Below are 22,142 nucleotides of genomic sequence, written 5' to 3' on the forward strand. Positions count from 1 at the left end.
GGCATTGTGGGGTCCATGAAGAAACATGACCTTACAAGGGAGGAAAATAGACCTGGGTTCGAGTCCCAGGTCTCCTCTGTTCAGGGTCTGTGAGTCAGCAAGTCTGGTCCATGAAATAGGGTTAGATGAGACCTTAGCTGTCACCGTTACTATCATTTGCATGACACTTAGTTTTATTTCTCTCCCCCTAGTCCTTAAAAGGACCTGATTCAGCTGCTTGAACCCGTAGACACACCATGGGTTCTGCTGCTCTTTTTAGGACAAGGCAGTGCTGGCATCACACAGTCACTGGCGTCCTTTTGTGCAGCCTCTTCCCACCCACCGTGGCCCCTCTCGGCCTCTGGTCCCCCAACAGCCAGCGCTCTTTCTAAAAGGCGGGTGTGGCTCAGTCCCCTGCTCACAGCTTTCCTGGTTCTCCATCATCATCGGGATAAAGTTCTCGCTTTCCCCTCTGCACACCAGCCCCTTGTGATTTGGCCTGTGTTCCTCTCTGGTCACCGCCCCCTCCAGCTAGACAGAACAATTGGCTGTTCCACACCCTCGCCTTTGTCCCTGCTCTTCTCTGCCCTGGCCCCGGGACTCCCAGCTCCGCGGATTCCTATGCTGTCTTCCAAGCACGTGGTCAAGCACCGCCTTCTCCTGGGAGCTGTCTCTCCTGCAGCCAGATTTAGGTACCCCTCTCTGGTCCCCCTGCGCCCTGGGCCCCCCTCTGGTGCAGCGTGAGGGGTTGTCCTCTGCCACTAGACCAGTAAAGCAGCGGTCACGGGGCGCTCGCTGTGGCCGGTGCCCCCCGAGGCCCCGAGAACACAGCACTGAGCAAAACGAAGTCCCCCGTTGTGGTGCTGAGATGTTGGTGGGACAGAAACAAACGCCTCTGACGAGTCCGTGAGAACGTCGGGGCGGGGGCGTGAACTTCCGAACAGTCCGCGTGAGGAGACCGCCATGGCCCACCGTGCTTTCAGCTCGTTCTGAGAGACTGGCGTCTGTGGCGACTGGTTTCCACCCTGTCTCTGTGGCACCTGCAGTTTCAATTCTGCCGCCTTTGCTCCCTAAGAACTTCCTTTCTCTTTATGAACATGGAGTAAAGATGAAAACCCAGACAAAGGGCCTGTCCTAGCTCTTCTTACGTATTTTATGTTGAACCTAAAGTTAGGAGGGACATTTAAATGTTAAGGTCTGTTTTCAAGTGTCTTTTTCTCTTAAAGAGTTTCCTCTAAACACTCAAGCATTTTACTTTTTTTCTTGAAGTTTAACTCAAAATCTAAATCTCTGAGTTCATAAAGCTCCTTCCCAAGCCAATCTTCCTTAGGAGCAAGAAATACAACAAAGCCTCCTCCACGCTCTCGGGGGGCTCCATGGGGGAAGGAGTCGGTGCTGGGGCTGAGGCTTCCTGCCACCGTGTCCCCACACACGTTTGGGCCCAGCGGGGTCTTCCTGCTGGGACCCCCGAGGGGTGGAAGGACACTGCTCCGGGAATCTGAAAGCCAGTGCTCCAGACCCAGCTCTGTTCCCGGGTTTGGTTTGGTTCCTGTGTGCAAGTCCTTCAGTTCTCTGAGCCCCCGTTTTCCTATGCAGTGGGGGGTTAGTACTAGTGAGGGGTGGTCTAGCCGAGGGGTTCAGAGTGCCCTGCCTGGGCTCGCGTCCTGACCGCCACCTCCTGTGTGACTCGGGCAGTGAGTGTTGGACAGGTGTTTATTGAGCATCTACTACATGTCAGACTGATGCTGGGGGTTCAGCAGCCAAGACAGTTATCCAGCCGCTCCGTCAGGTTCTCTCTAACGGGAGTTCACAGGTGGTAAACCAGGTGAGAATGAGTGTTGTGAGGACAAAGGAAGAGCAGGAAGGATAGGACGGTCAGCTCAGTGGACGGGGGCACCTGGGCCGCAGGCTCACGAGGCCTGACCACTGAGCCGCTGCATGTGGAGTGCTTCCAGCAGAGCCCGGCCCTGGGGAGCGCTCAGTGTCACTCTTGAAAATCTCTTCCAACTTAGAACCCCGTCGCTCATTTGCCTGCCTGTGTGAGGAAATCCAGGCCATGTTCTCCAAGCTATGGGAGTGTGAAGGCAGGTGTTCCTGGGGGGGCAAACTGGTACCCAGCCCTCATTTACAGGATGCAGCTGGGTCTGTTCCTGGTCCCCAAGGCGAAGCCTCGGGGTGCGTCACGCTGCATCGGCACAGGGGCGAGCCCGGGGGACAGACATCCCTGGGGGGTTGGCGGGGTGTGGCCATGCTCTCAGTGCAGCCAGAAAGCGACCCGGCCTCCAAGAATGGTCAAGACTGTCTTCTTCAGAAGTACTGCTTCTGATACTAGGGATGCTGTAGACTTTCCCTCCTTGTGGGGCTTGGAGGCCATCTTATGCAGCACGACCCCAGATAGAAGAGGATGGGCCTACCGGCTGATCTGCCCAGGGGACTAGCATTGACGGTCGCCTCAACCCCAGGATGCACGGAGTTCTTGCTCATCCCCGCCTGGTGGCGGGCAGCCCTGGTCCTCGCCAGGCGTAGGCAGCATGAGGCCTGCTGCTGTCCCCCAGGAGACCCCTGGCACGGGCGGTAGCTCCTGCTGCGGCAGGATGAACGAGCGGGCGTCTCTCCAGGTGGTTATCCCGCCCTGCTCTCTGGTGTGTTCAGTGTACCTCGGGGGGTGTCGGGGGGGTGACGTGTGCCGGGAGCTCTTTGCTTGCTGCCATTGCCCCTGGCGTGTCCTCCGCAGCACTGTTCCCACCCTGGCCGGCGCCCCCAGGGCTGAAGCGGAAGCCCCCATCCCTCCCCCGCCTTGCTCCCTGTCTGAGTGGGACGCTGCTCAACTCAAACAGACCCTGCTGCGGTGGCCTTGGCCTTTACCGGCCTCCCTGCCTTGTGGCTGCCCTAGACCCAGGCAGCCGGCATCCCTGCCCTTCTGACACTCGCCCCCTGCCTGCCCAGAGGCGTTCGGTGGCCCTCCGTCAGGGCCAGAGCCTTAAACTCTTCAACTGCTGTGAGATGTGGTGAGAAAAGCACAGGCCTTGGGACCAGACGAGCCTAGGTTTGGATCCCAGGTCCTGGATTCACTAGGTTTATGACCGTAACCTCTCTGAGCCTCTGTGAAAGTGGAGGCGAAGCTGCCGCCTCACAGGGGAGCTGGGCAGTGGCCGTGTATCTCCCGCACTCAGCACAGCTCCTGCCCCATGAGAGTAAACAACAGCTTTCCCGCCTTTTCCCTTTTTATCTTTATGGTGCCTGACACATAATAGGGCCTGGAGGAAAAGCTACTGAATGTGTTAGTCAAAAGATGCAGTGTAAGAAGCCACTCTGGGTTCTGCCCCTTCAGCCTAGTTCCTTCTAATAGCAGAATGGCTGCCACAGATCCAGGCCTCGTATTCACACCCCTCACCCCCCAGGAGAGTTCGCCCTGTCCAGACAGCCTGGCTGCCCCAGGTGGAGGGGACAGCGGTGGCCGGATGCAGGGAGGGCCAGCTGCACTGAGACAGACCCTCCTTCCTGGGCCCGTCAGTTGCTATCCGGACACTCCATCCAGCAACACGTTGCAAATACCCTTGAACAATGAGGAGGGTAATCCACGTAGAACTCACAGTTGGCCCTCCACAGCCTAGGTTCCCCACATCCGTGGATTCAACCAGCCAAGACCATGTAGCACTGCAGTGTTAACTATTGAAAAGTACCATGTGTAAGCGGACCCGTGTTGTTCCAGGGTTAACGGTAATCTCCCACGAGAAAGCACACAGTCCGTCTCAACAGAAAAGCTGCACTGGGGCCCCCAAACTTAAAGCCCCATATGCTCAGCCAGTGACCCTGGCAGAATTTAAATATCTCATGTTAGCCGTTGAGTTAACCGCTGAATCCGGTGTGTTCTTGCCTTATTTGCTTCTCAGCTTCATGTTGATTTCCTTCCACAGGTAGAGGTGTGTTCGCCTCGCCTGCCGCAGGCATCTTTGCGTACAGGGGGCGTCACAGCGCCTTCCTCCCCAGTGTGTCCCGGCCTGTGTCTGGCCTGCCATGTTGTACCATCTGCTGCTTTGCCCTCAGTGGACGCCACCCTCTGGGTCCGGGGTTTGATTCTGATCGTCTTTGCAGGATGAGCCCAGGCTTCTACAAGAACGTGGTGAAGATACAGAAGCACGTCACCTTCAACCAAGTGAAAGGCATTTTCGGCTTCACTGACAGCGACTGCATCGGTAAGGAGCCCGCGGTCCCCGCCCAGCTGCCCTCGGAAAGGAGCCGAGCTCAGCAGGAGGCAGCTTGACGTGCTTGGTGCCTGCCCGGGGCTGAGCTGTCTCTGAGATGGTAGCATTTGCAGTTTGTCTCTTTAAATAGGTGGGTTTTCCCTGGAACATAAAGAGCTGGTGTGATGCATTTGGCCCCTTTTCTGGGCCATGTGGAGCTATCCCTCGGGACACCCTCTGTCCCTCTCCTTAGTCATCCGTTTTAAGGTTTAGAAGGAAGAGAAGGGTACGGATGACTTCTGTCCTCCGCCTGCTCCTGGGACCCCAGTCAGCGTGGGAGGCCTTGGTGGGGGCCCAGGGGGTGCAGGAGGGCCTGCTCTATGGCCGGAACCTGCCGTCTTTGTCTCCCTGGACCTCAGCTTCCCCACCTGCAAAAGGAAGGTCCTGATCGGAGGCCCTGGGAAGCCCACCCTGCCTGCCCTCCCTCGCTCTCCTTCCAGGCTTGTCCCCAGCGGATAGGCCCCCTTTGCCCATGTTTACGTCCCTTTCCCTGTATCTCCCTCCATGCCCCTTTCAGATGCATTGGCTTTCTCTCCTTTGAGACGCTTAGGTCCTTGAGCTGCGAATCAATCCTGAGACTAGTGGCTTTGTCTCCGGACCCCCTCCCCTTTATTTTGGGTGCACAGCCCCAGGCCTAGTAGCTGCCAACCGGGGCAGCTCCCAGGATGTGCCTGCAGGCGCTCTGTGCCAGGTGTGCCTGCTGGGAGGGAGCACATTCCAGGGCCCACCGTGAGGGGCCTATAAGGAAGAGTGCAGAGAGAAACGCGCAGAGGCCTTACTGGGAGGCTTTTCACATAAGCAGAACCCTTTGATGTTTCGGTTGGATCCATTCCGGACAACTGGGGCATAAACCCTGTGCTTTTGAAAGGGTTTTTTAACCCTGGGAATCCCGGCATCGAGTGGACAGATGTCTCACTGAAGGCTGCCCCAAGTGAGTAAGGAGACAGCAGGCGTAACGAGGAGCTGCACACACTTTGCTGCCGAGAGACCTGGGCTCGAACCCTGGCTCAGCCACTTACTGACTGCGCACTAGTTCCGGGAAACCACAGAGGCAGTCTGAGCCTGGTGTCCGCGTGCATAAAATGGGGACGACAGTGACATCTTCTCCATAGAGTCGTGGGGCGTAGACGAGCCCAGGGAAGGCCCTGAGCCAGAGCCGGGGATGCTCAGTGCTGTAAAGAGGGTGCTGGCGCCCATGGCAGCTGCCACGTGGACACCCAGAGGCAGAAAGGAACCCAGAAATGAGGTGTGTCTTTCTGCGGAGGGGAGAAAACAGCTGCCGGGAAAGAGCATCACAGAGACAGCATTCCAGGGCTGGAGCCACGTGGGCTATCTGGGAAATGCCTGAGCAGCGCAGAGGGGTAGACTGGCCCAGCCCCACTTATCAAGGGTCACGCCAAGATCCATGCCCTTTGACCCCAGAGTTCCACTTCTGCAGGTCTAAGCAAATAGCAGTAGCAGCGTTAACAACAGCAGCATCCAAGATACTGAGAACAGTTTTATGTACCAAGGTGTCATAATTTATAATGATTAAAGCTGAGGAACAACCCAGACGCCCAGTGGGTAGAGAATGGCTGACTCTCTAGGGTACGTGTACGGGATAGAGTGTGGGTGAATGTTACAAAGTGGAACCTGTAAAGAACAGACCAGAGGAGAATCACAACTGAAATGCAGAGTGTGAAAGGGAGAGAAAATGGGTGAAAAGAGACACAAACTGGGACTACAGGTTTTTTTTCTTCCTTCTACTCTTGTGTAGTTTTCAGGTTTTCTTTAATGACTGTTACTTTTCCAGTGGGGAGAAAGCCGATTTTTGTTCACCCCTTTTACAGTTCCAGCAGGAAGCGGTCTCGTGTATAAAGATGTTTTGTCCTCCCTTCCAGGGAAGATCAGTTTTCCTGCCATCCAGGCCGCTCCCTCCTTCAGCAACTCGTTCCCCCAGATCTTCCGAGACCGGACAGATGTCCAGTGCCTCATCCCATGTGCCATCGACCAGGTCAGGAGGCAGGGCCAGGGTTGTGTCAGGCTGGTTGTGGCAGGCGGTTCTTTGCCCTCTTCGGTGGGAAAGGAGGGTCTAAAAGGTTTTTTCAGGGCGGAGCTGATTCTTTAAACTCCCTGGAAGCTTGGGGGTTGCTGTGAGGCCCGCTCGGGGGTTGCTCACGGGCTAGCAGCTGGCCCACTTGTCCCACTGTCCCCTCCCTCCCCACAGGACCCATACTTCAGGATGACCAGAGATGTGGCCCCCAGGATTGGCTACCCTAAGCCAGCCCTGCTGCACTCGACCTTCTTCCCCGCCCTGCAAGGGGCCCAGACCAAGATGAGCGCCAGCGACCCCAACTCCTCCATCTTCCTCACGGACACGGCCAAGCAGATCAAGACCAAGGTGAGCACTGCCCGGGGCGCGGGCAGCCTCTGCGCAGGGCCACACCACGGGGAGACACACATGCAGGGTGCTGCTCTGTCCTTTGGCCTCCGCTGCCACGGGGGCCCTGAATTCCAGGGTCCAGGCAGCCTGTCCCCGTTTCCAGATAACAGGGGGATTTTCTTATTTGTGTCTTTTCATGTGGGCAAGACTTTGGAATTTTTTTCTTTTTTTTTCTTCTCTGATTTCCTCACCAACACTGTTCGGGAAGCAAAATCACGGCAATTTTCTTTAGTTACAGTTAAACAATAGAAAAAATGTCGTGTATTTCTGGGCATCAGCCGTATTCCAGGAGCTGGGCCAGGTGCTTTCTTTATGTTTCTCGGTTTTAATTCTCACTGGGAGATAGTGGTGTGTTCCCTTTAAAGACAAGAAGGATGAGGCCCAGAGAGGATGGCCAACTTGACCAGGTTTCCACCGGAAACCAGGAGATGCCCTCCCGGCCCACGAGCTGCCGTTACCCAGCTGGTAGGGGCTGGTTTTCTCCAGAGCCTTCTCACTGAGACTCAGGACTGATGAGCCTCCTTCCACAGTCGGGTCCCGCCCAGGAGTGCTGCGCCCGGCCCGGCATGCAGCAGGAGCTCAGTAAATATTTTCCGGGTCACCAGAGAAACCAATTTCCAATCGGAATTAGTTTGAACTTCCTTACTTTTCAGGGCCGCACTTCTGTTGCTCAGTTCTGAACTGCCAGTATGTGTTCAGCCCCCTCACTGTTCCACAAAGCTGTTGACATTTTATTTGGAAGCAAGTGCACGTTCGCGGGTTGGACGATTACAACAGGAGTGACAGAAACTGTATTTGAGGCATGTAGTGCATCCATCGGAGTTACTGCCGGGCCCCTACCCCTTCTGGAAAGTCCCACATTCTGGTTGACAACGGGGAACCCTTAGTATCAGAACTGTCTTCCAGGAAGTGGTAGCCGCCAGCTTTCCCAGCCTCGGCAGGGCTTTCCTTTCTCTTTCACTTCTGGCGGAAAATTCCAGAGCACGGAGTGCAGAAGAGGGGAAGGGAAGCTCCTGTTCCCTCTAGCAGAGAAGTCATTTTGTTTTGTTTTTGGAAGTTGTTTTAAAGAAGTCGTTTTGGCTCTGGGACATTTTTCATTCGCTCAGGACCAGCAAAGACCCGAGGGCTGGGTGAGCAGTGAGCGGAGGGTCGGGAACCACCCAGGCTGCCAGGGTCACGAGCACCCTGTGGGGCAGGACAGGGTCAGGCCAGGCCCTTGTTCCCAATCCCCAAGCCCACCTTCAACTCCAGAAGCAGAATCTCCGCTCCAGGCCCCTCCCACGAATAACAACAGTAGAGTGCTGGGGACACGGCAGCTTGGCTGCGTGATCACCTGCCGTGTGCTCACCTGTGCGAGCTCACTGAGTCCTGACAACCACCCCGGGGGCTGCGTCCATTTCGTAAGCAAGGAAATAGGGCTCAGAGGGGTCCGGCAGCTTCCCTGCGTTCACACAGCTGGGAAGCAGTGGGGCAGGGCCATAACCCGGGTCCTGCACGGCTTGGGCCCTCCGGTGGCCTGGAGGCAGGAGCCCTGGGTTGTCTGGGCCCCGCCACTTACCTGCCATTGGTGAGTGACCATGGCTGTCCAGGCGTCACTGTCAAGTGGGAGCAGCTGTACAAAACTGCAGACTAGGGGCAAGGCTTCCATGAGATCACATATAAAAGTGGTTGCAAACTGTAGAGTGCCGCCCAAATTTAAGATTTCAGTTCCAACGTGGGTCGTTGGACCGCTCCTTTGTCACGCGGGCCAAAACACGCCTCCCGCCTCCCTGGGACGTCACGCCCAGGGACAGGTCGGAGCTTCCGCTGTCCCTCAGCCGCTGGCGCTCCCACCAGAAAGTCCAGCTTTCTCTGGCCTCACTCGTGGCCGCCAGCCTCTGCGCCTGATGTTAGTCTGCGATTCTGGATGATCCGGTTAGGAATCTGCTCCGGAGTCCTGCTGGGAGGCTTACCAAACGTCTCCACTGAGACTGTTGACGCACCCTTTTCCGGAGGAAAATGAGGGTGACGTTTCTACGTGATAGGTTTCTCAGATAGTCATTGAAAGAACATTGAAGGAACTTTGTCTCCCCTTTTTGGCTTTTCTCCTCTTACCTCTTGACCCTGATTTCTCTAAGATTATCTTCAATCCTACAAACCATTTTGTTAGTTTCTGAGTCTTTCTTTCTTCAGCTTCTAGAAGTGCCTGTCTTCAGGTGGGGCACCGCCTGCGGGCCTGTCCACCTCGGCGCTCCGCACAGGTTCTGCTCTCCCGGGAGCCCTGTCCTGTGCCTCGCGTCCTCCCGTCCATGGTGGGGGGCAGGGGGGCGCTCTGCTCTCCTGTCCTCCGCCAACAGCACGCCCTCCCAGGCAGCAGCCGCCCTTCCCTGCTCGTCCCTTTTACTCTGAAGATGGCTCATATCTGTCCTCTTACTGAACCCGAGGACACTTTAGGACATTTTCCCCAAATTTCAGCACAGGTGGTGCTTTGGCTTTCCCGATTCTATTCTGTGTCTCTGGGGAGTGGGGGGGTCAGAGCTCATCCGCCCTCCGGTCCCCCCTTCTCTTCAGTGAGCCCCGCGGCGGCCCGTCCCGGGCTCGGTGGGAAGGAGCAGTCTGAGGGCTCCTCCCACTGCTTGGGCCGGCTTCCACGCGCAGGGCGGCGGCCCGACGAGCATCTGTGTGTCCTCTCGCTGGCGCAGGTCAACAAGCACGCGTTCTCCGGAGGCAGAGACACCATTGAGGAGCACCGGCAGTTTGGGGGCAACTGCGACGTGGACGTGTCCTTCATGTACCTGACCTTCTTCCTGGAGGACGACGACCGGCTGGAGCAGATCAGGAAGGTGAGGCGGGGGCCCAGTGGCCACACGGGGCCTGGAAGGCCTGGCAGCCACGCTGGGGGCAGCCAGCGTCCCCGGTGCCTGAGGGGCAGGCGCTCAGCTGAGACCACATTAGAGTTGAGTAGGTCGGTTGTGTTCTGACCACGTGCCCAGAGACCTCATGAACAGATAGTTCCCAGAGGAGAAGATACAGACTGCTCGTGAGCAGGCACACGGAAAGGTTTAACCCTACCAGTCATCGAGAAGTAGAAGTTAAACCAAGACGCCTTCAGTGTTGAAACGATTCCACTACCGACTTAGCGGGTTTGTGCCATATTTGCACTGATTGTAATCCAGACGCTTTGGGGCTCACCGGGGTAAGTCGAGTGTTCCCAGCGTGCCTCTCAGCGAGCCAAAGAGCCTGAAGAATGTTCATAGCCCCTGCTTCAGGTTTTCCAATTCTTGGCATCTTTTCCAAGAAACTAATCCTGAATAAGAAAGAGCTCTCTATGCAAAGATGTTAAAAATGATAGTAGCGGGGCTTCCCTGGTGGCGCAGTGGTTGAGAGTCTGCCTGCCAATGCAGGGGAAACAGGTTCGAGCCCTGGTCTGGGAAGATCCCACATGCCGCGGAGCGGCTGGGCCCGTGCGCCACAACTACTGAGCCTGCGCGTCTGGAGCCTGTGCTCCGCAACAGGAGAGGCTGCGATAGTGAGAGGCCCGCGCACCGCGATGAAGAGTGGCCCCCGCTTGCCACAACTGGAGAAAGCCCTCGCACAGAAATGAAGACCCAACACAGCCATAAATAAATAAAATTTAAAAAAAAAAAAAAAAAAAATGATAGTAGCAAAAAGTTCAGAAGAGACTCTGTACAACAGAGGAAACCTTAACTGAGAATAGTCAGGAGGGATTATTACGCAGGTGTGAGGTTTATGGTCACACAGGAGAATACGCCAGTGATAGTGATAAAAGGACACCAAATTGGACGTGCAGTGAGATCCACTATGTTTAAATACAGTGCACCAGAAAAAAAATCTAAAAGAAAACATGCCAGGATATTAGCAGTGGCCCTTAGCCTCTGGGCACTGGCTTTGCAGGGGATTTTTTTCTTTACTTTGCTGCTGCTTTGTGGTTTGGGTACCTTATTAAGTTTGTTCAGTAAGTACATGTTACCATCACAATCAGAAAATGAAAAAAGATTCGGCAGAGATTTTAGAGAAGCCAGTAAGGCTGAAGGGAGCAGTCATGGGTTCAGGGCTTGGAGCCCCCTGACCCCACAGGAGGGTGGGTGAGGTGGGGTGGCCGGCCCCGTTGTTCCCCTCGCTGTGCCAGCGTGAGTCACGGCTGCTCACCAGGGCCCAGAGTCATTTTAAGAAAGGCATGGTTAAAGGTTCTCGTTTTTCTATGCCACCCGTGTGCCAGGCTCTGCATGGGTGGTGCCCGGGGAAGGGAGGTACCCAGGGCGTGCGCAGCCGTTTCTCACATAGCCTGTCTCCTCCCGGGCAGGATTATACCAGCGGGGCCATGCTCACCGGCGAGCTCAAGAAGGAGCTCATAGAAGTTCTGCAGCCCTTGATCGCCGAGCACCAGGCCCGGCGCAAGGAGGTCACAGACGAGATAGTGAAAGAGTTCATGACTCCCCGGAAGCTGTCCTACGACTTTGAGTAACGCTCACTTTCTATACACTTACTAAGAGATGTAATTTTCCAAGAATCCCAGCCCAGTCGAATCACCACTTCCCTTAGGCTGTGTCACACGGTAATTACTGGCCTGGTGTCTATAAGCCCTCTGTGTGTATCAATGCTGTTTCTTCTGCTGAATGTCATTCCCTGTCTCCTGTGAGCATAACCCTGTGGGGTGATTGGGTGCCGGGTAATACTGAGTGGTCACACAGACAAGTCCAGCTGGAGTCTCTCCCACAAAGCAGCCCCAAGGATGTGCAGCCTTGGGCTGGATGTCCACTGGCCAGCCTGTTCTGGTCCACAGGACAGCTCCTGTTTGAAAGCATCCTACATCCAAACATACTCTTAAACGTGCTCTATCAAAGAGTATGTAGTTTATGTATGCATACCTGGAATCAAGATGTTATTATCATAAAACCGAAAAGAAGTGCTTCGAAAAGTTGATGTGGGGAAGCTTAATGGGCACAAGAGGCATTTCAGCACATGCCCCCCCAAAATTAAAAAAGAAGTGCTGGCCAAAAGCTTTGCTAAACATTTAACCAAGAGATCTCTCAGCTTGAAAGCTGCCTTAAACGTTTCTGAATATTGGCCAGAGTAGGCCAGTTTTTACTAAATTGAGTCTTTTGTGGGTGAAACTTCCCAGTTTACGTACTAAACTCCAGACCATGCATGTACTGTACTCCAGAAATCATGCTGTTTTGCCTGAATGTACTAATATTTTGTTTGCACCAAGTAATCCTAGACACTCCATCCTGAGAACTGATGGCTGCTTTACTCTGATTGTGCCAGACGCTGAGGGCAGTCTGTTGCCTTTGCAGGTGCTTTTGTTTTGACACTTGACTGGCGTGGAAGTCTGTCTGCACAGAGCAGTGCCCTGCCTGTGCCCCAGACGGGTGGGCACAGCTAGGCAGCGTGCAGCAGCCCTCGAGGCCCTCGGCTGTGTGTCCATGGGAGGCCCGTTTAACTGAGCGCCCTGTGTAGTTTCGGAAAAGCAACAGCCCGTCTCGGGGAAGCCCCGGGTCCAAGAGCCTGCCCTTGCTGGAGGTGCAGGGTCCACTCCTGGGTGCCCCACTCTGGTCTCACTCATGACACATAAACTTCCTTTGGTCCCGCCTGTGTCACTGTGCTCCGTCTGGGCTTTGCGGGGTGAGCAGGGGCCTTGCTCCAGCCCGGGGCCGTGCCGCGCCTGACCCTCCGCGGATGCCCTTGCTCCTGCACGGGTCATACCGGGATGCGTGTGGGATGGAAGCACAGTCCCGGGAGCCCCACGGTGTGTAGGTGCAGGCTTCGGGAATCGGCTGGAAGCGGCCCCTTCCTGGCGCTCAGCGGTCTCCCCGTGCTGGCTTCCACCCTCCCTGGAGGTTCCCAGCAGCTGCTGGAGAATGCAAGCAGATGTCCTCGATTCGCGGACAGCACAGGGGCGTCAGAGCGGCGCCGTGTAGCGACAGGGCCCAGGCCAGGGGCCCAGCCGGAATGGAGCCCTGGGCTCGCTCTGCCCGCCCACCCCGTACTGCAGGTGGGCAAACTGAGGCTCAGGAGAGGAATGTGACTTGTCCGAGGCCACACAGTGAGTTGTGACCGAACGGGCCCGTCCTGTCTCGTGTGCCGTCTCCCCGCACAGGCTGTTTTACACGTGACGGCCCTGAGGTTTCCACCTGGGTGGCTGGGTGCCGTGTGCGGCACGAGCTCATCCCGTCTCCTGTCCCGGCCTCAGCTCCTGCGGGACCGGATGTGGCCCGTGGAGGTGAGCCCAGAGGATGGCGAGGCTGTGTGGCCTGGGCAGCGGAGACAACCTTTCTCTGCTCCATTGTGTCCACGTCACAGGAGGGACCACAGCAAAGTCCCCGGGGTGGCAGAGCCGCCCCTTCACCCAGCCAGAGCCTCCAGAAGGAGTGGGCGTCATCCTGGGGCCACAGAATGGCGGGGCTGAGGCCCCACACAGGCCAGTGACTTTGGGCGGGACCCCCCCTTCCCCGTAAAACAAGAGCACTGACACCTCATGTTTGGGTCAGCTGGGCCCTGGGCCAGAGGTCAGGTGACTTGCCCAAGGTCACTGCTGGTAAGGGCCACAGACCCTCCCACCCGCCACATCTTGCTACAAACCAGTAGATTCTTAAAGTTCCCCGAGAGATGCCCTGGATTAGGGTGGGCAGGTGTGTGGGCCGGCGGTGTTTGGGGGCTGAGGCAGGAGGTCGGTCCCCAGCCCCCGTGACTGTTACTATCCACCCCTCAGACCTTGCTCCGCCTCTGTTCCCGGTCTGGGGGAGCCAGTGGGGCTGCATCTGAGGGGCAGTGAGGAGCCTGCTGACGGTGATGGAGAGCTGGGCCAGGCCCTGCGCGGACCGCGGCAGATGCGGCTCGGAGGCCCCGTGGTCCCCAGTCAGCACAGGCTCTGGGAGCCCTTGAGTGACCACCCTTTATCTCCCATCTGAAACTTCAGATGCAGCCTGGACTTGGTTAGGGTGGCCCCGTTTAATAGGAGAACCCAGCTCTGGCCCACTGACTCTGGGCCCAGCCCTTCTCTTCCCCATCCCTTCACGTCCGCCCTCCGAAGGGCCTTGCTTCCCAGAGGCTGTAGCCAGAGCGAGGCCAGAGCGAGGCCCGGGCCTTCCTGCAGAGCCACTTCCCCAGCACAGCAGAGCCGGTGCTCAGTGACCGCCGGTCCCCACCCTCCCCATGAGGAAGGAGTAACTCTCCTTCCAGGGCCGAAGCGAGTGGGCACACTAGTGGTCTTCTTGCCAAAAGTGGACACAGGGTTTGACGAATATTGAAACCTTTTGTTAGGAGACGCCCTTCTCCCAGCACCTGGCCAAAGCATCTCAGCATCTTTAGCTGCAAGCCCAATGAACTTCCAGGAATCCAGTGCGGGACTTCGTTCACTCACTCCTGCATTCATGCATTCCACACTCCCTGAGCACCTGCTGCGTGCCAGGCCCTGACCTGGAAATAGTCCACATCAGGCACGTGCAGCCTGTGCGTGGCTTATTGTCTCGGGGCGGGGCGGGGGGTGGGGGGCAGGAGGTGGATAAGTGACCAGACGACGAACCAGGCCCCATGGAGCAGAGCAGGAGACACCTAAAAGCAGCTGAGTTTCCTGGGGGAAGTGACGCCTGGGATTAGTGATGCCTGGAGTTAGCCAGGCAGAGAGGAGGGAAGGTCGTCCCTGGCAGAGAGCGCAGGGTGTAAGCAAATGCTTGGGTCCGTACGACAGGAGAGGCCGGAGGAGAGGGTCCACGCACGTGTTCTGGGAACAGGAAAGAGTTTTGTTCAGCCGGAACACTGGAGGTGGACCAGTGAACACTGGACTTCAGTCCAAAGTCACGGTCAAGGCTAGTGTCTGAGTGCGTGTCGAGGCAGGTGCTTCTGGCTTTACCAGAGGGCTGCTGTGGTGGGCACCCGGAAGGTTCGTGCTGGACCGTCACTGGAAGCCACGTGGTGCCAGAGAGAGGGCTGGGGCCTCAGAAGTGCCGGTGTGAGACCCCCATTCTCCCTGCTGGGTGGCCTTGGGTAGGCCCGGTCCTCTCTGAGCCATCGTGATAACCTATGTACGGACCCAGCGGTGTTGAGGATACACGGAGCCTCCCTCCTCCAGGCCCCGTGGAAAGGCAGCTCACATCCTGGTGTCTGGAACTGGCTGGAGAGCAGTTTCACTCAGAAAGGGGGTGGGTTTGGGATGGGGGTGGGGGTGAGGAGAGCAGGCATCATGCTGAACGCCGAACGGCCCCCTGGGGCAGGTTCAGCACACAGGCGGGGCCCCCGGCCCCAAAGGCCGAGGGGGCGGGGCCTCAGCGTGCCGGCGGTGCAGTGGGAGCCCTGGTCACACAGGTTTGGAGGGCTTGGCCTCTGAGGACAAGCTGCAGGTGGGGGCCCCGTCCCCAGCCCCACAGACCACGGAGCAGCACCACTGAACCGCCCGAGAAGCGTTTTATTGGCAACAGCTGGCGGCTGAGCCTCGGGTCCGCAGGCGGGGCGGGGGTGGGTGAGCGGACCGGGCGACTCCTCCCTGAGCAGCCCGGCGTGGGGACCGAGCGCGCCGGGAGCCAGGCGGCTGCCCCTGGGTTCCGTGTGGTGGGGAGACCAGTTGGCTGCGTCTGAGGACCAGGAATGACGAGCACGGTGCACAGCAGGGAGAGCTGCGTGGGGAGAGAAGGATGGGGAGCCGAGGGGACGCAGGGGCGCTCTGCAGACGGGGGGCGGCGGGGAGAGGTGGGAGGGGAGCCGGGCTGAGCCACTGGCCAAATGCACAGACGGCTCCAGGCGACCACATCCCCATCCCAGAGGCCCGCTTCTCCCTGGCTCCTGTGACCCTCAGGCCAGCCCTGGGCCCCTTGACCTCCTTGTGGTCAGTCGCTGGGCGGGAGGCCCCAGCTGTCCTGGGCGATGGCCCCCTGGGGCCCTGACCCCGACACTCCCCTCCGCCTCCTTCAGCTCCTGCGGCCTCTGGAAGCTGCTGGCGGGTTGGCCCCTGGGGATGGGCGCCAGCTAGGAGAGCAGGCCCCGCATGAGCCTCAGCACGGCCTCGTAGGTGACAAAGACCACCATGTTGACGGGGAAGGCGCGACAGCAGTTGAGCGACAGCCCCTTGACGAGCACCCTCGGCCCCTCCTCCCGAGCGCTGGTCACCACGCAGTGCAGGAGGCCCCGGTAGCGGCGCTGGCCCTGCCCATCCGCCTGCAGGCGCGACTTGATCACGTCCATGGGGGTGGCCACGGCCCAGGCCAGCACCCCTGCACAGCCACCGGCCACCAGCACGCCCAAGACATCTGCGGGGAGGGTCCCACGGGCACGTTGGTTGGAAGGCGCACTGGGGCCCCCGAGGAGAGCTGGTGGGCACCCAGGGCGGGGCCTGGCCATGAGGGAGCCCTGGGCTCTCGCCACAGACATGACTGTCCAGGGCCACCCAGAGCAAGCCTGTCCTGACTCTCATGTTGAGGGCAACGAGCTTCCCCCCTGGGAGGCACTGGGTGCCAGTGTGACCTCAGCCCGTCTCCTCCCCCCACGTCAACTCCCACCAGGCTGAGCCTCACCACCACCGCCACCCCAGGCCCCGGCCCCCGCTCACCTGGCCGGCTGCGGCCAGCGGGAGTCAGCTGCTCACAGAGGATGGCGTACGAGAGGAAGTAGGTGGCAAAGGAGTGACCGTCGCGGAAGAGCAGGGCCGAGCTGCCCTTGTAGAGGCCGCGCAGCCCCTCCTCCCGGGCCACCGAGGCCAGGCAGTGCAGCGGCCCGCGGTACTTGGGCCCTGGCGCCCGACCCACAGGGGGTGCGGGGCACGTGGGAGGAGCAGCCGAGGGCCCCGAGGCCGAGGGGCGCCGCTGCTGCGTCTGCGCCTGCGTCTGCAGGCGGACCTTGGCCACCTCGGTGGGCGAGGTCAGGAACACCTGGAACAGGGGTGGGGGCCGACAGGGGTGAGGAGGCAGCGCTGCCCGCACTCCCTGCCCCTGGCCTCCCTCTGCCACTGTGGCCCGTGGTGACCGCCAGGGAGCCTGGGCCCCAAGAAGCTCCGGGCTGGCCCACGGGCCATGGTGGAGCGGGGTTCAAAGCCGGCTGCACCCACCCAGCCGGAGCCAGGGCTTCCTTTAGCTACACACTCTCTGCTGGCAGAGCGGCCTGACACACAGTAGGTGTCGAGTAAATGTGACTCCAGCTCACAAAAGTGCTTAATCACATCATTAATCTGTTAATGACATATTAATGTATTATTTAATTAATGTAAGTAGTGTAAGAATAATGTAACACTTAATGTAAGCATTGATAACGTTAATAGATAACACAGGATAATTTTACTAATAACATTGGCTGCATGTTGTGGTCGCTCATACCTGTCAGACCCCACGCTGGGGGCTTCACACGCGTGGCCTCACCACGCCTCTTACAGATGAAGAGACAGAAGCTCAGAGAGGCTCCCTAGCCTGCCCTCGGTTACCGAGTCAGCTGTGTCCTCAGCCACAGTCCCCCAGGCTCCATCCAGCCTCTCCCCACCCCTGCGGTCCCGGGACCCCGTCACCCCGCCCCACTCACGCGGACAAGGCCGGAGGCGAATCCCGAGAGCGTGATGTCGGTCTTGGCGGGCTTGGCGTCGGCGCTGCCATACCGGAACCGGCAGATGTGCACGAGGCAGTGGCGATAGGTGCCGAAAGACACGGACGAGACCAGGGACACAGTGCACACGGGCAGCGAGAGGCCCCTGTAGAAGCCCCACACCTGGCGGCAGGTGGAGGGGACCCGAGGGCTTGAGTCAGGCCAGAGGCCCAGCTGGGAGGAGTGGCTGCCCGAGGGGGTCCTGAGCCCCTGCCCCGCCCTCCCTCAGGCAAGTCACGTAGGCTGCCTCGGGCCTCAGTTTCCTCGGCTGTAAAATGGGGATTGTAACCCCCGACTCGTGAGGTTGTGCTGAGGGATTGAAGGGCCGGGGGCCAGGCCTGACCTAGGGCAGCTGTTTGATGACGATGATGTTGAACTAGCAGCTTGGTCGTTGCTGTTTCTCTTTTGCTCACCCCTGGTCGGCACTGATTCCCAAGTTCACTTTAGTAAGTGTCCCTGAGACCCTCCTCTGGACGGGGCTCCCAGCTGGACCCTGGGACCCCTGATGACTCCACCCAGCGTTCTTTCAAGGGGTGCCCAGGCTGGAGGGGACAGAAATGCAAACAGGTTCCTCCCCAGACCTTCCAAGTCCCCAGATGTCCCCTCTAGACCCTCTTCTGGAGGCAGGACCTCATTCTGAGCACCTCCTGTGTGCCAGACACCCCGGCTCTTGTTCTCAGAGGAATCCAGGAGGTTGGTACAGCTTTTCCCATTTGGAAGGTGAGAGAACAGGCTCAGAGAGAAGCTCAGTATTGCCAGGCTGGTTGGTGAGTGGCAGCCCTGGCGTCCGAGGCCCCAACATCCCGCTGCCCGTGACCCTCTCCCCAGGCCTACCCGCTCTCGGCGATACGTGTCCCGGATGCAGTGCCAGATGCCTGTGTACTTGGGCTCTGTCTGGATCCTGACCTGTGGGAGAAGTGGCCTTCAGGAAGCGGTGGCTCCAGGCCAGGGGCAAGGTCAGCAGGCCCTGGGGGAGGGAGAGCCAACACCTGATTGTCGCAGCCTTGCTGACTGTGGGCAGAGCAGGACAGTGAGCCCCTTCTAAGATGAGAAATTTGAGGCACGGAGGGAGAAAGGGGCACTACGGTCCCGAGGACCATGGGGCGACTGGCTCTGAATAGCAGGCTAGAAAGGTCTTCTGGCCGTGAATGGGGGGCTGAAGCCCAGGCAGGGGCCTTGGGGTGGGTGGCAGGGGCCTGGTGATGACCGCACCTTCACCGTGTCCAGGGGGTAGCCCACGGCAACACCGCAGACGCCTGGAAGGAAAGCAGAGGAACCGGTGAGAAGAGCAGGAGCCTGAGCCGTCTCGGGGAGAGGCGGAGGGTGAGCCCTGGTGGTGCTCCCGCTGCGAAAGAGCACGCCTGGCTCTTCTCCTCCACACCGTGTCTCATAGGGAGGGAGAGTGGCCCCCATTTTACAGATGAGGAAACTGAGGCTCAGAGAGGTAAAGTGACGTCTGCCAGGCTGCTAGTGGTTTCTCCTTCCCGAGTCTTAGCCCACTGGATCCTCATTCGGAAAGCCAAGGACACTCCTTGGCCTCCCCTCTGGCGTCATGTTTTGGGAGACTTGGTCCAAAATTTGCTGGCCCCCGTCTCCAAGCCAGGCCGAGCTCGCCCTCAAGCCTCAGTCTGTGAAGGGTTTGTCTGCAAGCCAGGAGGCAGCTGCACCTCACAGCTCTGGGGGTGATGGCGGGGAGACACAGCCCAAGCAGAGGCTAGGGGCTGGGAAAGCCCGGGTCACCCCAGGCCTCCGTGAGGGACAGCCTGGAAGCACAAGTTTGCATGGGACAGAGTAGGACTCAAGGCTTCCTGGACCAGGGCCCTCTGCCTCCTGCAAAGAGGGCCAGGTGCCACCCGCCTGTCTCTTTCTCCTTTCCTGACACCAGGGTCTCAACGTCCAAGCCCCCAGCACTGCCGTGAGAAAGACAGAGAGCGAGTGGGCAGGTCCCTGGGATTTCATCCCTGGGGGGTGGGGGTGGGGTGGGGGGGGCCATTTGAGGACAATAAGGCATGTGGGGGCTGTGCCCTATTTACTGTGTATCCCAGGACTCGCTAAATATGCATGAATGAAAGAATAAAGTGAATGAATGAATGAGTGAAGGAACAAAGAGAGTGAAGCAAAAGACTGACTGACTGACTTGCGTAGAATTACCCCTCCTTGACCTTTACATATACCTCACCGAACTCCTACTTATCCATCAAAGCCCTGCCATAGCATCACCTCCTCTCAGGAGCCCTCCCTGACCCCTATACTCTGGGGCTGCCTCTGTGCCAGAAAACACGTTAGTCACAGCCCCTGTCATATGGCTTTGCTGCTGTCCCACCGCCTGCCATCTCTGACTCCAGAACTAGAGTTTCTCAAGGAAAAGGCCCAGGTCTGATCCCCGTGACCCTGAGCCAGGCACAGAGCAGGAGCCCTTGCCACCCAGGCCTTCCCTGGGCTCTGGAGAAAAGATGCAGGACTCGGGAGCCCTTCCTGCCGTGTGATCTTGGGCAAGTCAAGCCCCTTCTCTGAGCCTCCTCCTCAGGGGCCTAATGTCCAGGGAAGCAGCTGGCCTCAGGCCCGGCCCACAGTGGGACCTCAGGAAACCCACTGATGAGGCCAGAGCCCTGGTCCTTCCTGGCTCGGCACTGCCCTCCCCTCCTGAAGAGAACCCCACACCATTCCCAGAAGTACTGACGGGCAGCCGCTGCTGTTTCACAAGAGGAGCAAGGCCAAGGGTGCCTCACCCAAAATAGCCTGTGTGCGTGATCGATGCTGGGAGGGGCCCGTCCCCGGTGGGCCGGCTCTCTCTGGGTCGGGCTTTCACAATAGCCCTTTCCCCAAAAGTGAAAACAGCCTGGGGGGTCAGCAAGGCCGGGATTGGCCGTGTGTGTGCACACAGCCAGCGGAGGGGGGTGCCGGGCTCGGCTGGGACCCTCCCTTTCCGCGCCCACCCTTGCAGTCAGTGTGGCAGGACACAGGCCCCATCTGTCCTCACTCTCCACCCTCTCCTGGAGCCCCCCCTCCCCTCCCATGACTCCGCCATCCCGCTCCATGCTTACAGCTCCCAGGCTCCCCCTGGCCAGGCAGAGACCACCCTCTGCTCCCACCCAGCAGCCCCTCGGCCTCCCAGGCTGAGCCCCCCAGGCCAGTGCAGACTCCCCCCACCCCCGGCCCCCCAAAATCTCCTCCTGGGCCCTGTGTCGCCTGGCCCGAGCCTCCGGGAAAACTGCTCTCTCCTCCCAGCACCTGTGGCCCACACCAGGTGCCGGCCACTTCCAGGGGGCTTCAAACCCCACTGCTGCCCGGGCAGAGCACCCCGTCCAGCCCCTCCTGCTGGCCCCAGGAGCAGCAGTCGCCCCCGAGACCCCTCTGTCCCCACTGTTACCTCCGATGGCTCCAGCAGCAAACTCCATGGACAGCGTGGCTGGTGGGAAAGGCCCTGGGGTCAGCGTGCCTTAAAGAGGTCCGGTGCCACCACCAGGGTGGCCTCAACAGCTCCCGCTGGCTCCTCTCAGACCTTAAATACCTGCGGTGCGGGGCGGAGCCTGCTGACCAGTGGCCCCGAAGGCAGAGGCCGTGCTGGGCAGCAGGCGGGTCAGTGCCCACCTGGACTCCCTCCCGCCCTACCCCAAAGGACCCGTGTTCCAGTGTGCTCAGGACCCAGGTGTCGGGAAGTGTGTGAGAGGCCACGGGAGGCGTCAAGCTCAGGAAGCAGGATCACTGTCTGCACCGCCTGCAGGCCTGGCCCCAGGCCACGTCCAGACAGCTCCTGGGGACGCTGTGATGCCCCCACCCCTCCCAGCCCAAGCTCAGACTCCATCCGCGTCCTGGGGCCTCCTCGACTCCCCTGGAATTGCTCCTGCCCGGGGAACCCTCAAAGCTCCCTCGCTGATTCATTCAACAAACACTATCTGAGTTGAGGCTGCTCCGAGGCAAATAAGACCCCGGCCGTGTCCCCAAGGAGCTCCAGTTAGCAGGGAGGGAGTTGGGGGCGACAGGCCACCGATGACCAAGCGTCCAGGAGGCTGGCCAGAGCCCTTCTGTGAGCAGCCCCAACAGAGGTCACGGGCGGCCCACCCTCTGCTCCACGCCCTTCACACCAGCCCGGGCCCACCCTCCCCCTGCCGCTTCCACACCTCTCCCCCTGCGCCCAGGGCCCCTGCCAGGTCTACCTCTGCTCTGAGTCCCCAGCGCCCAACACGGACCCCGCTCTGAGCAGGGCTCACTGAACCAAAGGACGGGGGCAGGGGCTGCCGATTTGGCCTCTAACCAAACCGGGGCACTCCTGGAGGGGAAGCCGCTCCAATAAGAGGCCACAGAAGTGGCCTGCTGGGCACTGGAAACCACTGTAAAGAACGGTGACCCCCATCCCCGGCAGTTGCACCCCGCTTTAGTTAACCAAGCACTCCTCCTTCACCAGCTCAGGGGGTCCTCGTCACAGCCCCGGGAGGGAGGCAGGGCTGATGGTCCCATTTTACAGATGGAGCCACTGAGGCCCGGAAAAGGGACTCGTCCAGGGCCATGCAAGCAGCAAGGCCAGAGTTGATTGCTGGATACTTGCACAACCAGCCCCTCTCTGATGCCGAGGGCCAGGCCCTGATGCCCGTGAGCCCTGCGCTCATGGCCATCAACCCAGTGGTGTGCTCAACACGCCCCCATGTGACCCCACACAGCCCTTTGAGGACACTGAGTCTCAGGGAGGCTGTGCACTTGCCAAGGGTCACAGCCGGTGGGGAGAGGTGTTGACATGGCAGTGTCTGTCCAGGCGGCCCTGGGGCAGGGGCCATGTGTCCGCCCATTTCCTGTCCTCTGACAGAAGGACCTGCAGGCTGGCCTTGAACTGACTGGTGCTGACAGAGGGGGAGCCCCGCCTCCACCTGCCCAGCTGTTTGTGGAGCAAGGGGTGGGGGGGGGGACACAGGTTGGCAGTGGCCGCTGCCACGACAGAGGAC

The 22,142-nt window shown here is 59.2% G+C and overlaps 2 protein-coding genes across 4 annotated transcripts in view; one reads left to right on the forward strand and one right to left on the reverse strand.

Moving 5' to 3' along the window:
• Nucleotides 1-12,238, forward strand: part of WARS1 (tryptophanyl-tRNA synthetase 1) — a 35,567-nt gene extending 23,329 nt beyond the window's left edge. For both annotated transcript variants that reach the window (XM_082448267.1, XM_082448266.1), the window contains exons 7-11: nucleotides 4,075-4,175; nucleotides 6,104-6,216; nucleotides 6,430-6,603; nucleotides 9,327-9,467; nucleotides 10,949-12,238. In XM_082448267.1, the coding sequence (XP_082304393.1) occupies nucleotides 4,075-4,175; nucleotides 6,104-6,216; nucleotides 6,430-6,603; nucleotides 9,327-9,467; nucleotides 10,949-11,110 (691 nt within the window). In that variant the 3' untranslated portion in view covers nucleotides 11,111-12,238. The remainder of the gene's footprint in view (nucleotides 1-4,074; nucleotides 4,176-6,103; nucleotides 6,217-6,429; nucleotides 6,604-9,326; nucleotides 9,468-10,948) is intronic.
• A 2,791-nt stretch (nucleotides 12,239-15,029) lies between these two features.
• Nucleotides 15,030-20,716, reverse strand: SLC25A47 (solute carrier family 25 member 47). Of its 2 annotated transcripts, XM_082448275.1 has the most exons (6): nucleotides 20,576-20,716; nucleotides 18,418-18,461; nucleotides 18,040-18,111; nucleotides 17,146-17,328; nucleotides 16,187-16,505; nucleotides 15,030-15,887 (listed from the first exon to the last, which is right to left on the reverse strand). In XM_082448275.1, exons 1-6 carry the CDS (start codon nucleotides 20,601-20,603, stop codon nucleotides 15,607-15,609), a joined length of 927 nt encoding a protein of 308 aa, XP_082304401.1. In that variant the 5' UTR covers nucleotides 20,604-20,716; the 3' UTR covers nucleotides 15,030-15,606. The 2 variants fall into 2 exon arrangements, with proteins under 2 accessions (XP_082304401.1, XP_082304400.1); XM_082448274.1 differs by lacking the exons at nucleotides 18,418-18,461; nucleotides 20,576-20,716 and adding an exon at nucleotides 18,195-18,368.
• Nucleotides 20,717-22,142: the final 1,426 nt, after the last annotated feature.

Source organism: Balaenoptera physalus, assembly GCF_965194825.1.
Source record: "Balaenoptera physalus genome assembly, chromosome: 2".
Lineage (NCBI taxonomy): Eukaryota > Metazoa > Chordata > Mammalia > Artiodactyla > Balaenopteridae > Balaenoptera > Balaenoptera physalus.